Here is a 14116-nt window from a genome sequence, read left to right as displayed (position 1 = left end):
AAGTATATATGTATGTGTTTGTATATATATATATATATATATATATATATATATATATATATATATATATACACACGCACACGCTTGCGGTTCTGTCCTTTAGCTTCAACATCTGGAGTGCTTTGCAGATAAATAGTTGCATTATGATGATGCCCCGGGAGCCTTGCCCTGGTGTGTGGCGCTTTGTGTGTTTGTTTGTGTGCGAGGGGCGTTAACCGTCCCCGCGTTGTCTTATGTACAAAGAAGGGTTAACCGGAGGCCCAGGAGTGCTTGTTTGGTGGGTGAGGTCAGAGGCTGAGCACGATGTCAGTCACAGGTAATTAGTGTTGTGCTTTCACTGCCTCTTTATGTAGGGCTCTGTGAGGGGCTCTGTTCTCTACACTGGACATTTCCTGCTCACAACTCCTGGAAAACTTCTGCCTGAACTGTGAAAACCCCCTTTATGTGAGCGCACTGAGCTCCTGGTCCCGTGTATCCTACATGGGATGTTGCAAGGAGATTTGGTTCCTGCTCAGTTTCAAAGGCTGAGGGTGAGCAAATAAACCACTTTGTAAAAAGCTGGCTGAAAAGAAACATTTATTTTACTTTTTTTTTTTTAATGTTATTTTACTTTTCTTTTTATCATCTTTTTATTTTTTTTTAACTCAATATTTAGATGATGGATTTAAAAATAGAGTTTTGAAGAGGATTTACCGGTTTGTAGATTTGTATTTATTGTGTTTCTGATGACACAACTATGGCTCAGCTTACTTGTAGATTCATGTCTTTGTTTCCAAGAGCAACACAAGCATTTCCCTTTGTGTCTTCTCAGTGATTGCGGGCTTAAAAGGGTTGTAAAGGTTTTTTAATTTTTTTAAATAACAAACATGTCATACTTACCTCCTCTGTGCAGTGATTTTGCACAGAGTGGCCCCAATCCTCCTCTTCTGGGGTCCCCCCAGCGGCGCTCCTCCTCTTCTCGAGTTCCCCCGTTGGAGAGCCGCATTCCATGGGGGGCACTCGTGCGGGCGCACTCCCGAGTCCTGCTGCTGCGGCCATTGACACAGACAGCAGGACTCGGCCCCACCCCCCCAGCTCCCGTGTCACTGGATAGGATCGACAGCAGCGGGAGCCAATGAGGACCTGAGACAGCGGCTGGAGCTGCTGTGATCCTCCCCGTCGCTGGAACGATCGGGTTCAGGTAAGTAAAAGGGGGGCAACTGCACTACAGAAGGTTTTTCACCTTAATGCAAAAAATGGTGAAAAACCACGAGGGTTTACAACCTCTTTAAAAAGGAACTACAGCTTTGTTTTTTTTTTTGTTTTTGTTTTTTAAGTCAGCAGCTACAAATACTAAAAATAAGGTGCTTTCCAGAGCCTGGAGTCCAGTCGGCAGCCGGTTCTAATTACCTCTGCGGGTCGCTGGCGCTGCCATCTTGGATGCAGGAGCCGGCTGTGGCTTCCTGAGGAATCGCAGTCGGCTTCCCGCTGCACATGTGCTTTCTGAATAATCCTGCAGCCTCCCCGGAGACATGTCACGTGTTCCAGGAGACTGCGGGAGGAGAGGGGGTGGGGCAATAATCCTTGCCTAGGTGTGTGCTTTGTCCTTAGGACACAGCTGATCACAGATCATGGATAAAGGGGCCAATCGCGAGCGGGCCTTTAGCACATGATCAGCTGTGTCCAATCACAGCTGATCACCTGTAAACAGACTTGCTGGTTATTGGTAGTCCCTTCATCATGCACTGTGTCTGTGTGAGGGGGGGTCCTGCGTGACTCCGAAACGTTGCACCTTCTTGTGTTGTGATCATGCAATAAACTAAACCGTTTGGACGCCACTTTGTGCTGATCCTCGCTGTGCTGGCAAATATCTACGTTGTGTGAGGGAAGGGGTGCTGATAATCGGCAAGGCTGTCAGCAAACTGTTTGCACTGATAATCGGGGCACTATCAGTGGAGACTATCAATGGCCATCAGTGCAGCCTCATCAGCGCACATCAGTGAAGAAGAAAAATTGATTTGCAAACAAATTTGTAACAAAAACGTAATAAGGGTTTTTTTTGTTTTTTTACAATTTTCATTCTTTTTTTCCTTTGTTTAGCAATAAATAAAAAACCTAATGGTGATTAAATACCACCAAAAGAAAGCTCTGTCTCTTAAAAAAAAAAAAAAGATAAAAAATGTCATATGGGTACAGCGTTGCATGATCGCGCAATTGTCATTCAAAGTGTGACAGCGCTGAAAGCTGAAAATTGGCCGGGGGGGGGGGGGGGGGTGAAAGTGCTCGGTATTGAAGTGGTTAAAGTAGATAAAAATCCAATCAAACAAAATCTCATATAAGCTTCAAATTGATTCTAAAAACATTTTTTTTATATTTACCTGCTCTGTGTAATGGTTTTGCACAGAGCAGCCCCCATCCTCCTCCTTCTTGGGTCCCCCCACTGGTGGTCCTGGCTGTTTCCCCTCTGAGTGCCCTCTTAGTAAGCCACTTGCTTTGGGGGACACTTGTGTATGCTCGCTTCCAAGCCAGGCTCTGTGTGTCCATTGACACGCAGAGCCCGGTTTAGCCCCGCTCTCGCCTCACTGGTGTTGCTGACATGTCCAGTAAGGAGATAAAGCTGCTGCTTTTGGGTACAGTGCTGGATTGACAATGGTCTCAGGAAAGTATGGTGTGTTTGTGGGGGGGGGGGGACTGCTTGCAGAAGGCTTTTACCTTTAAGGATATCGAATTTTAAAAAAAAACGTCATACTTCCCTCCTCTGTGCAGTTGGTTTTGAACAAAATGACAGCAGCCCAATCAGGCGAGGTTTAGCTGGAGACAGTCTCACTGGCTGCTGTCACTATTATTGGACAGCTACTGAACATCCAACTAGTATATATAGCTGCTTTCCAAAGTCTCTGAGCAGTTTCAGTGTCTTAAAGGATATCTAAAAGGTAAAACGTTTTTAATTTATTTTTAACAAACAAACATGTCATACTTCCCTCCTCTGTGCAGTTGCTTTTGCACAGAGTGGCCCCGATCCTCCTCTTCTGGGGTCCCTCAGCGGCGCTCCTGGCTCCACCCATTCTCGAGTGCCCCACTGGAGAGCCGCTCTCCCTCGGGGCACTCATGCCGGGGGCGCTCCCGTGTCCTGCTGCTGCGTCTATTGACACAGAAAGTAGGACTCAGGCCCCGCCCCCAGGCTCCCGCCTTATTGGATTTGATTGACAGCAGCGGGAGCCAATGGCAGCGCTGCTATCAATCTATCCAATCAGGACCCGAGACACCGGCAGGAGCTGCTGTGTTCTGCCCCGTCGCTAAAAAGACCGTGTTTGGGTAAGTAAAAAGGGGGCTGTGGGGGGGCAGCTGCATCACAGGAGGTTTTTCATCACAGGAGGTGAAAAATCTTGAGGGTTTACGACCCCTTTAAAGAGGAAGTAAACCCTGATGGGTTTTACTTCCTCTTTTGCTCCCTGCAAAGCCTGCATACTAGCCCATTATGTGACGCTTACCTGCAAACAAATCCATCGCTGTCCCCTGTGCAGGCTGCGTGCATCTTCACCCCTCTTCCTTTCCGGGGACCACGGACTCCGGCTCTCTGAATGGCCGTAGCCGCGTGACGTCACTCCCGTGCATCAGTAACGGCACACGCTGGGGGAAGAGACGGCACGGAGGTCCGTTTCTTCACAGTGCATGCGCCGATGATGACATCGGCGCACTGCAAGTGAAAAATCTCCTGAACGGCGCCCGTTTAGGAGATATTTCCACTACCTATAGGTAAGCCTTATTCTAGGCTTACCTATAGGTAAAAGTCACTAGAGAGGGTTAACAACCACTTTAATGCAGCACTAAAGAGGAACTCGCTGATAGGAGGAGAGAGCAGAAACATGGGCTTCTAAGTCTACTGTTTTCTCCATCACAGTCCATTCAGCTGCATTGAAAGTGACAAGGCCTGTAAGTGTTACTAACAGCAGCCTAGAAAAATCAGGTCTTCCGCCCAGACATATGATGTGCTGTGATAGAGCTGTGTAAATCACAGAACTGGATGAACATGAGCACAAATCCTTTTGGCAGCTCCGATCTTTGTATTCTGTCTGTGTATTTGCCCCGGGGGTTCAGCTTGATTATTTTTGGAGACTGTTGCACCTTTAATCCCCCAGCATCTGAGCTGGACAGCAGCGCCGAGTAGGTAAATAATAAAGGTGTCAATCACAGAAATGTTCTTCTTGGCCAAAACCCCAAGGACGGGGATGTGTGAGATGAGCCAGGCAGAAGGTAGACGGAGAACGTGGAACACACAGACGGAAAGACGAGGTGGAATGGAAAGGCAAACATTGGCTCCGCAGCAGCCATTTTTATTGCTTCTCCTTTTTTTTTTTCTTTTTTTTTTATTATTTGCATCTCCTGTCTTCTTCTCTACAAAGTGTGTCTCGAGTCGCGTGTTACGCCTTTACGTCCCCCCCCCCCCACAATGTACATTCACCACGGCGTTAGCAAGGTGCAGATTGTGGGTACGATGTGCAAAATTAATTTTTTTTATTTATTTTTTCCTGAGTTGGCTGCCGTTCGCTGTTCTGCCTTAGCACAAAGCAACTTATGTGTGTCCGTCACTCTGGCACTCAGGCAGCGGTTTTCCTCCTGCAGTTAAGAGAGGCTCCTTGGCAGATGTATTGCAGCCCTGTGCCCTGACCATAGAGGAACTGGGCAGAATCGCTCTACCCACAGGGCACCTCCAAACCAGAGCTCAATCTTCCCTGCTGACCTCCATGTTTGTCTTTCTTCTGCTATGCTGTCTGTCTGGCTTTGGTGTAATCAATTACAGAGTTTTTTAAAAAAAATACTTCGGGAATGATTTCACCACGATGTATGATTTACTTCAGTGCGTTCCTTATTTTATTTACGTTCCTCGTCAGGATGGTCATTTCACTAAAAACAAAGAAGTAGACAGTTAAAGCAGGGTGGATTTGATTTTGAATCAAGTCCATTTAAATCACGATTTAAATCACTAGTAAAAAGGCTTGATTTAATAACAACTCGATTTAAATCATCATTTTTAAAAAACAACTGGCATCTCTGTCCCGCAGCAGCTCCTCCTCTGACCGGCTGTTGACTCACCGACAGTCCCATTCGCTTTAACCACTTGCCGAACAGCAATCGTCATTATACGGCAGCAGGTCGGCTCGTTCCCGCCAATCGCTGTAGCTGTACGGTGTTCCCTTCAACAGCTACAGGGAGCGTGCGCGCTGACTGAGGAGCCCATTGCGTGTGGCCGGCACCCGCGATGTTTACCGGTAAAAACCCAAATGTAACAGGCTAACGCGTTTCAGCCGTGATAGCCTTCTTGATAGCTATGAGAAAGGCGGTCACAAGCGAAATGTGTTAGCCTGTTACATTTTGTATTTTACCATGTAGCGAATAAAGAATGACACTTTATTGGACTATACCGAGTAGACAGCTAGAATTTACTATTAATCCTGTTGTTTGGAGTGTGGAGACAATTCAGCCAGAGCACCGGCCCGACCACAGGATGCTGTGTTTTGCAGTTTAGCGAGGGTCATGTATTTTTCTTCAAAGTGGAGTCCACCATGTTACAAAATATTTTATTTAAAAAGAAGCTCCAAACTGTTATATTCACCTTCTCTATGGGGCTGCAAATTTACTACTCCCAAAGTCCAGTGCTGGTCAGCTTCCAGGTTAAAGAATAATCCCAGGCAGGGATATTTTATACATAGTTGCATTGTTTCAGCTCAGACCAATAAAACTATGTACAGTATATATACCGTGCCTGGCCAATGCCCCTGAAAGCTAGAAATCACTGAAGTAGGCACCGCTACACCACTGATCTCCACTTGCTTCCGGGGCCTGGGCAGAGTGGCTGCTGCTTACTGAACACCAGAGGTTGGCTGCTGTGACACGGGCGCAATTAAAAGAATGCTTTGCATTTCCTGAATGGATGCAAAGTGTTCTCTGATTGGATGAGGTGGTGAGGCAGGGCGGTGACAATGCAAAGCATTTTCTGAACGGTGCCTGTGCCAAGCAGCTGACCCTTGCGACATGGAAGCAAGGTGGAGATCACTGAAGTAGTGGCGTCTACTTCAGTGATTTTCAGCTTACAGGAGCATCATCCAGGTATGGTTTATACATAGTTACGTTGCACCAAACTGGACCAAAATGTAACTTTGTATAAAATACCAAGGCCTGGAATTATTTTTTAAACGATAGCCAGTGTCAGTCAGTGCCATATCCTGATCCCGTGCATCCAAAAACGTTATTCTGTAAAGCAGTCACACCACTTCCCGTGAGCTTTGGCTGTCATAGGCACATCTCATGGGGGTGCAATACCATGTGGGCCCGGGCTTGCAGTATAGTGCTGACATTTTATTGGGGGCACCACTGTGCAGTATTAAAGGCCACCTAGCACCACAGGGAGAAGAGGACCCCAGGGCATCAGAAGACTGCTCAATTAAAGGTTTGCATTAGGGAAATTCCTTTACCATCCTTTACCACAGGCATCTGACACTTCCAAGTGTTAAATGCTGAAGAGTCCAGCTGCAGAAGTGGAACAGAGCAAAGGTTGGATGCTGCAGCTCTATAACAGAGCAAAGGTTGGAGGCTGCAGCACTGGAACCGAGCAAAGGTTGGAGGCTGCAGCAGTGAAACAGAGCAAAGGTTTGGATGCTGAAGCACTAAGATAGAGCAAAGGTTGGAGGCTACAGCACTGAAAAAAAGCAAAAGTTGGAGGCTGCAGCACTGAAACAAAGCAAAAGTTGGAGCAGCACTGAAACATAGCAAGGGTTGGAGGCTGAAGCACTGACATAGAGCAAAAGTTGGAGGCTGCAGCACTGGAACAGAGCAAGGGTTTAGATGCTGCAGCACTGGAATAGAGCAAGGGTTGGAGGCTGCAACACTGGAACAGAGAAAGGGTTGGAGGCTGCAAATCTGGAACAGACCAAAGGTTGGAGGCTGCAGCACTGGAACATAGCAAAGGTTTGGATGCTGCAGCTCTGTAACAGAGCAGAGGTTGGAGGCTGCAGCACTGGAACAGAGCAAGGGTTGAAAGATGCAACACTGAAACAGAGCAAGAGTTGGAGGCTGCCACACTGGAACAGAACAAAGGTTGGAGGCTGCAACATTAGAACAGAGCAAGGGTTGGAGGCTGCAGCATTAGAACAGAGCAAGGGTTGGAGGCTGCAGCATTAGAACAGAGCAAGGGTTGGAGGCTGCAGCACCGGTACAGAGCAAGTGTTGGAGGCTGTAGCACTGAAACAGAGCAAAGGTTGGAGGCTTCAGCACTGGAAGGGAGCAAAGGTTTGAATGCTGCAGCACTGGGACAGAGTTATGCCGTGTACACACGCCCAGACTTTTTGACCAAACTTGTCAGACGGAACTAATCCGTCATCGGAATGATCGCTTCATCGGACCTGCAGCGGACCTTTTCTGTTGAAAATGTGATGGACTTTAGATTTAGAACATGTTTCAAATCTTTCCGACGGACTCAAGTCCAGTCAAAAAATCAGTTTGTCTGTATGCTAGTCCGACGGACGAAAACCAACACTAGGGCAGCTATTGGCTACTGGCTATCAACTCCCTTATTCTAGTCCGGTCGTACGTCTTCACGTACGAATCCATCGGACTTTGGTGTGATTGTGTGTAGAGAAGTCCGTCGAAAAGTCAGTCGAAAGTCCGTCAAAGTCCGACGTGATTCAGTCCGTCGAAAGTCCGATCGTGTGTACACAGCATAAGGTTTTGGATGCTGCAGCACGGAAACAGAGCAAAGGTTGGAGGCTGCAGCATTAGAACAAAGCAAAGGCTTGGATGCTGCAGCATTAGAACAGAGCAAAGGCTTGGAGGCTGCAGCATTAGAACAGAGCAAAGGCTTGGATGCTGCAGAATTAGAACAGAGCAAAGGCTTGGAGGCTGCAGCATTAGAACAGAGCAAAGGCTTGGAGGCTGCAGCATTAGAACAGAGCAAAGGCTTGGAAGCTGCAGCATTAGAACAGAGCAAAGGCTTGGAGGCTGCAGCATTAGAACAGAGCAAAGGCTTGGATGCTGCAGCATTAGAACAGAGCAAAGGCTTGGAGGCTGCAGCATTAGAACAGAGCAAAGGCTTGGATGCTGCAGCATTAGAACAGAGCAAAGGCTTGGAGGCTGCAGCATTAGAACAGAGCAAAGGCTTGGATGCTGCAGCGCTGGAACAGAGCAAGTGGAAAGGTCCTAGTAAACAACTTGATATCGGTAGTCTCTTTCTACACAACAATTAAGAAAATTTAAAAGGTAAATTCTGAAAAGTTCTAATTGCTGCCCCCAGACATGGTTCTACATTTATTTCAGCCCTATGTTATATAATATGCATCAGGTTCTACCCGTCACCTGCACACTATTCAAGGAGCTGTATTGTCAGTTGAACCTATTATATTCAGTGCTCGCCATGAATTGTCACCATTATGAGTGGGGACTTTTCGGCAATGTCACTATTTCTTTGTAGAACTGTAGATTTGGTATCGGCTCAGCCAAGCATCCATAGGAGACCGCTACACCATGGGAGGTAAACCGTGTCAGGCTTTGAAGCAGACGAAATGCATGCAGGACAGGGGGGCATGGCGCGACTCACATGTCGGTGCCAGTTTTGCTGTGGGGCTGGACAGGACACAGGCACGAGGATGACGGAATTTCCAGTCAAAGCCGCAGTGGCAGACACTCACCAGGTTACACTGCGACTTGGCAGCCCTCCTGGCATCTGTTTGCACAAGGTTGTTTTATTTTGTCAGCAGCACTGAGCCTGAGAGAAGATTCTGTACATTAATTACATTTTGTAATTTATTAGAACATTCCACGCGGTGGAGAGGAAGTCGGCAAAGCCGATTTTATTTTTATCATATACATGAATGCATCATAACAATCTGCCTAGTTAGTCTGCATTAATGGTGGGAGTCTAGCTGCTGTGTAGCTTCATTTCTAAGCTGTCTGCTCATGCTAGAGTCTGCAGGCCTAAAATGAACATGTGGTTTAAGCTTTCAAGGCAAAAGCAACAGGTTCTCTTTATGTAACACCTTCAATCCTGCGCAGTACTCTCTTACCCTTCGCTCCCTTTTACCCTTTTTACCCGCCACTCACTTATTTGCTAAGATAAAATATGCAGTACTTCCAGGTATCGTGTATCATGTGACTCTGTACTCTTCCTCCCACAGGAAGTTCCTTGTGCTTGGCCCCCCCATTACATTACATGGGGGGTGGGGAGAGAGTCTTCTACCCTGTGTAAGCTCAAAAATTGGGTCAACTTCTTGTTTTTTCATCCCACCTAAGGGGTTAATCCTCTGTATTGTGCAAAAAGGTCACAACACGGGCGCATTTTTGATGCATTCTTGCTGCGTTTTCAATGCATTTCAACGGGGAGGTGCTGATTAAATATGCACCAAAAATGCAGCAAGCAGGATTTTAACACCGCTTCACAAGCTGAAATCTTTTAGGTGGAGGGAAGTAAAAATATAAAAATAAAATAATATGGTTGCATAAGTGTGCACACCCTCACACTAATACTTTGTTGAAGCACATTTTGATTTTATTACAGCACTGTCTTTTTGGGGATGAGTCTATCAGTATGGTACATCTTGACTTGCCAATATTTGCCCCATTCTTCTTTGCAAAAATACTCCAAATCTGTCAGATTGTGAGGGCATCTCCTGTGCACAGCCCTCTTCAGATCACCCCACAGATTTTCAATGGGATTCAGGTCTGGGCTCTAGCGGGGTTATTCCAAAACTTTAATCTTCTTCTGGTGAAGCCATTCCTTTGTTGATTTGGATGTATGCTGTGTGTCGTTGTCAGCTTTCTAGCAGAAGCCTGAAGGTTTTGTGCCAATATTGACTGGTATTTGGAACTGTTCATAATTTCCTCTACCTTGACTAAGGCCCCTGGTCCAGTTGAAGAAAAACAGCCCCAAATGCCACCACCATGCTTCACGGTGGGTATGGTGTTCTTTTGGTGATCTGCAGTGTTGTTTTTGCACCAAACATATATTTTGGAATTATGGCCAAAAAGTTCAACCTTGGCTTTATCAGACCATAACACATTTTCCCACATGATTTTGGGAGACTTCAGATGTGTTTTTGCAAAATTTAGCCGGGCTTCGATGTTTTTCTTCGTAAAGAAAATGCTTCCGTCTTGCCACTCTACCCCATAGCCCAGACATATGAAGAATATGGGAGATTGTTGTCACCACACAGCCAGTACTTGTCAGATATTCCTGCAGCTCCTTTAATGTTGCTGTAGACTTCTTGGCAGCCTCCCTGACCAGTTTTCTTCTCGTCTTTTCATCAATTTTGGAGGGACGTCCAGTTCTTGGTAATGTCACTGTTGTGCCATATTTTCTCCACTTGATGATGACGGTCTTCACTGTGTTCCATGGTATATCTAATGCCTTGGAAATTCTTTTGTACCCTTCTCCTGACTGATAACTTTTAACAATGAGATCCCTCTGATGCTTTGGAAGCTCTGTGCGGACCATGGTATTTGCTGTAGAATGCGACTAAGAAAATGCCAGGAAAGACCTACTGAACTTTATTTTGAGTTAATCAGAGGCACTTTAAATGATGGCCGGTGTGTACTGACTCCTATTTAACATGAGTTTGAATGTGATTGCTTAATTCTGAACACAGCTACACCCCCAGTTATAGGAAAAAGAAGAAAAAAAGCACCTCCAGGTTAGAACTAGTAGCGTTTAATAGATTACAGGTGCAATTATCCACTTACATCTAAAATATGGAAATCCGGCTTGTCCTATCCACACTGATGTGGCGTCCGTCCAGCGCTTTGGCGTTACTGCTGCCTTTCCAGTGAAGGAGAATCCTGTCCAGCGGGGTTTCCGGGGAGCTGAAACCAAGGCTTGATTGAAGCTGTACTACGATGTTGAAACGCAGGAGTTGGGCGCGATCACGTCACTGGTATTTGTTATTATGCATACCAAGTGACAGCGCCACTATCCCCCTTGTTTTTACCCAGTTATAGGAGGGTGTGCACACTTATGCAACCACATTATTTTAGTTTTTTAGTTTTACACCCCCCCCTTAAAAGATTTTGATTTGTTTTTCAACTGAGTTGTACAGTTTGTAGGTCACATTAAAGGTGGAAAAAGTTCTGAAATTATTTATCTTTGTCTCATTTTTTTTTTACATCACAGAAACCTGACATTTTAACAAGGGTGTGTAAACTTTTTGTATCCACTGTATGCCTTTGAAAATTGAATAAATAGGATTAAACATAAATGGGGGCACAATTGGTGAAAGCTCTTGAATGCCATTGTTATTTTTAGTTCTTTTTTTATTATGTATGCATTTGAATAAATAATTTCTCCTTTTAAAACCCTCATTTCTGTTTTAGGTGGGAGCAGAGAATGCTGAGCAATGGACGTGTTTATTACGTAGACCATAACACAAAGACCACCACGTGGGAACGACCTCTGCCACCTGGGTGAGACCTCACACTTTGTAGCATAACTGCTTTCCATGTCGCTGCTATGTGCCCCTCAGCGATGCAGGTGGAGGGGGGGGGGGGGTTGCTGTAGAAAGCCTATTCAGTGCTTGCAGCAACTAAACATTTGTGTTTTCTCCACACAGATGGGAAAAGCGGGTGGACAGTCGAGGGCGATACTACTATGTTGACCACAACACTCGCACCACTACTTGGCAGAGACCTACGGCGGAGTACGTCCGCAACTATGAGCAATGGCAGACTCAGAGGAACCAGTTGCAGGGGGCAATGCAGCAGCTGAGTCAGCGCTACCTGTACCAGGTAAGACACGCCATGCAAATAAAATGGTAAGGTGTCTTATATTTTTAGTTAACCCCTTCGTGCCTTATGCCCCATACACACGATCAGAAATTCCATCAGAAAAAACGGATGGGAACCTTCGACATACAACACTACGACGAGCCGAGAAAATGAAGTTCAATGCTTCCGAGCATGCGTCGAATTGTTTCCGAGCATGCGTGATTTTTTGCGCGTCGGAATTGCATACAGACGATCACTTTTTCGGATATGAACTTTTTCCGACCGAAAAATAGAGAACCTGCCCTCAATCTTTTGCTGGCTGGAATTCCACCAGCAAAAGTCCGATGGAGCATACACACGGTCACAATTTTCCGACCAAAAGCTCTCATCTGAGTTTTTCTGGCGGCATTTCCGATCGTGTGTACGGGGCATAACGGTAAAACAAATCTAAATGCCTAAGCACAATTTTTCAACTTTGACATGTGTTAGTAATACTGTACATATCACAACTACTTTGTGCATCCAGGTGGATTATACCGCGTTTCTTTCAAATTGGGCTTTGTTTTGGTGGTAAATGGTAATGGATAGTAGAGAATTTAAAACCACCAGAAAGACCCAAAGATTGTTGCCAACATCCCTATTAATTTGGAAATATGCAAAAAGTTACCCCCCTCCCCCCCCACGGTACATTGGGACTTTAAGGGCATATATATCGTATATTTGACAAAAATATGTATAAAAGGTAAAATTAATAGTAATATAACTGCTGGTATACAGATAGTTGCTGCAGTGATGTCTTCTCTTAAATATCCCTGAAGAAGGGATTCAAGTTTCTCCTGAAACGCGTTGAGCTTAGGGGAAGACATATCACTGCAGCAACTATCTATATACCAGCAATTATTCTACTATGTTTATGTGTTGTTTTTTTTAGTGTTGATATGTACACCTAGCCTTTATCCATGTATTCAATAAAATTTTACCTTTTATAGATCTTTTTGTCTAATATATGAGTTGCCCTTAAAGTCCCAATGTACCGGGGGGGGGTACCTTTTTGCATATTTCCAATGGTAATGGATATATTACCATTGGAAATATGGTAAATATGGTAAAAAATATAATTTTTTTTTATTTAGTTGTATATTTCTTGCTACTACCATAACCTTCCACCAAAGAACAACCCAAAATAATTTTTTCTGCTCCTGACGATCGCAGCAATACCACAAATGTTAGTTGTCGTTTGTACCCGTAAAACAATAGTGCCATTTTGCTTTTTTTTTTTTTTTTTTTTTTTTTTTTTATCCTCCCTAAAACACTGACACTGATACTGAAAAAAAAAAAAATCTTGTCAATAAAAAAAATAATACTGGCTCTGACCTTTGGCCCGGACCTTTTGATCCTGACCTTGACCCAAATACTAACCCTGGCACTGACCTAGATCAAGCCTTAAAGCCTGGTTGTAAAGACAGAGAGGTTTTTTATCCTAACGCATTAAGATAAAAAAGCCTTCTGTGTGCAGCAGCTCCCCCTCAGCCCCCTAATACTTATCTGAGCCCCATCTTAATCCAGCGATGTTGCAGGAGAGACTTGGCTGCCCGGGACTCTCCCTCCTGATCAGCTGAGACAGCAGCGGAGCGCCATTGGCTCCCGCTGCTGTCAAAGTCAGTGAGCCAGTGAGGAGAGTGAGAGGGGTGGGGACTAGCCACAGGTCAGTGTCTGAATGGACGCACGGAGCTGCGGCTTGGCTCAGGTGCCCCCATAGCAAGCTGCTTGCTGTGGGGACCCTCAACAGGAGGGAGGGGCCAGGAACGCCGAAAAGGACCCGAGAAGAGGAAGATGCAAAACCATTACACAGAGCAGGTAAGTATAACATGTCTGTTATTTTGAAACACAAAAAAATGATACTTTAATATCACTTTAATCTATGTATTTTTTTGTTATTTTTTTTTTTTTCAATTTTATTTTTTTATTATTATTATTTTTTTTTTACACACACTTTTTTTTTTTTCTGCAAGATAAGATAAAATGTATTGTCATGGTAAAACAAATCACAATGAAATTACATTTCTACTTCACGCATTATTCATACATCACAATTTTAAACCATGCATTTACCACATAGGATTTAATTATACCAAAAAGTGTATAATATATATAAACATATAAAAGTGTCCCCATATTATAAAGGTATAAAAAGTGCCCTTAAAATTTAAAAAAAACTAAACAAGACAAAAAATAAAACTATGTAACCTCTTTCATTTCATTCCTGCATTGATAGCCTTAACATGCCTGGGAAAGAAGCTCTCTTTAAAGTGGTGAAATGATACTTTTTAAATAAAAATACCCCATAATACACAAGCTTAATGTATTCTAGTAAAGTTAGTCTGTAAACTAA

At 44.6% G+C, this 14116-nt stretch overlaps 1 protein-coding gene across 1 annotated transcript in view; it reads left to right on the top strand.

Annotated features, from left to right (window-relative positions):
- Window positions 1-14116, top strand: part of WWP2 (WW domain containing E3 ubiquitin protein ligase 2) — a 124112-nt gene that overhangs the window by 56560 nt on the left and 53436 nt on the right. The window contains exons 7-8 of the mRNA XM_073605872.1: window positions 11335-11424; window positions 11571-11745. Coding sequence (XP_073461973.1) covers window positions 11335-11424; window positions 11571-11745 — 265 coding nt within the window. The remainder of the gene's footprint in view (window positions 1-11334; window positions 11425-11570; window positions 11746-14116) is intronic.

The sequence above is a fragment of the Aquarana catesbeiana genome, linkage group LG11 (genome assembly GCF_042186555.1).
Source record: "Aquarana catesbeiana isolate 2022-GZ linkage group LG11, ASM4218655v1, whole genome shotgun sequence".
Lineage (NCBI taxonomy): Eukaryota > Metazoa > Chordata > Amphibia > Anura > Ranidae > Aquarana > Aquarana catesbeiana.
Note: the sequence above shows the minus strand (reverse complement) of the source record. Positions and strands in the feature narration are given on the sequence as shown.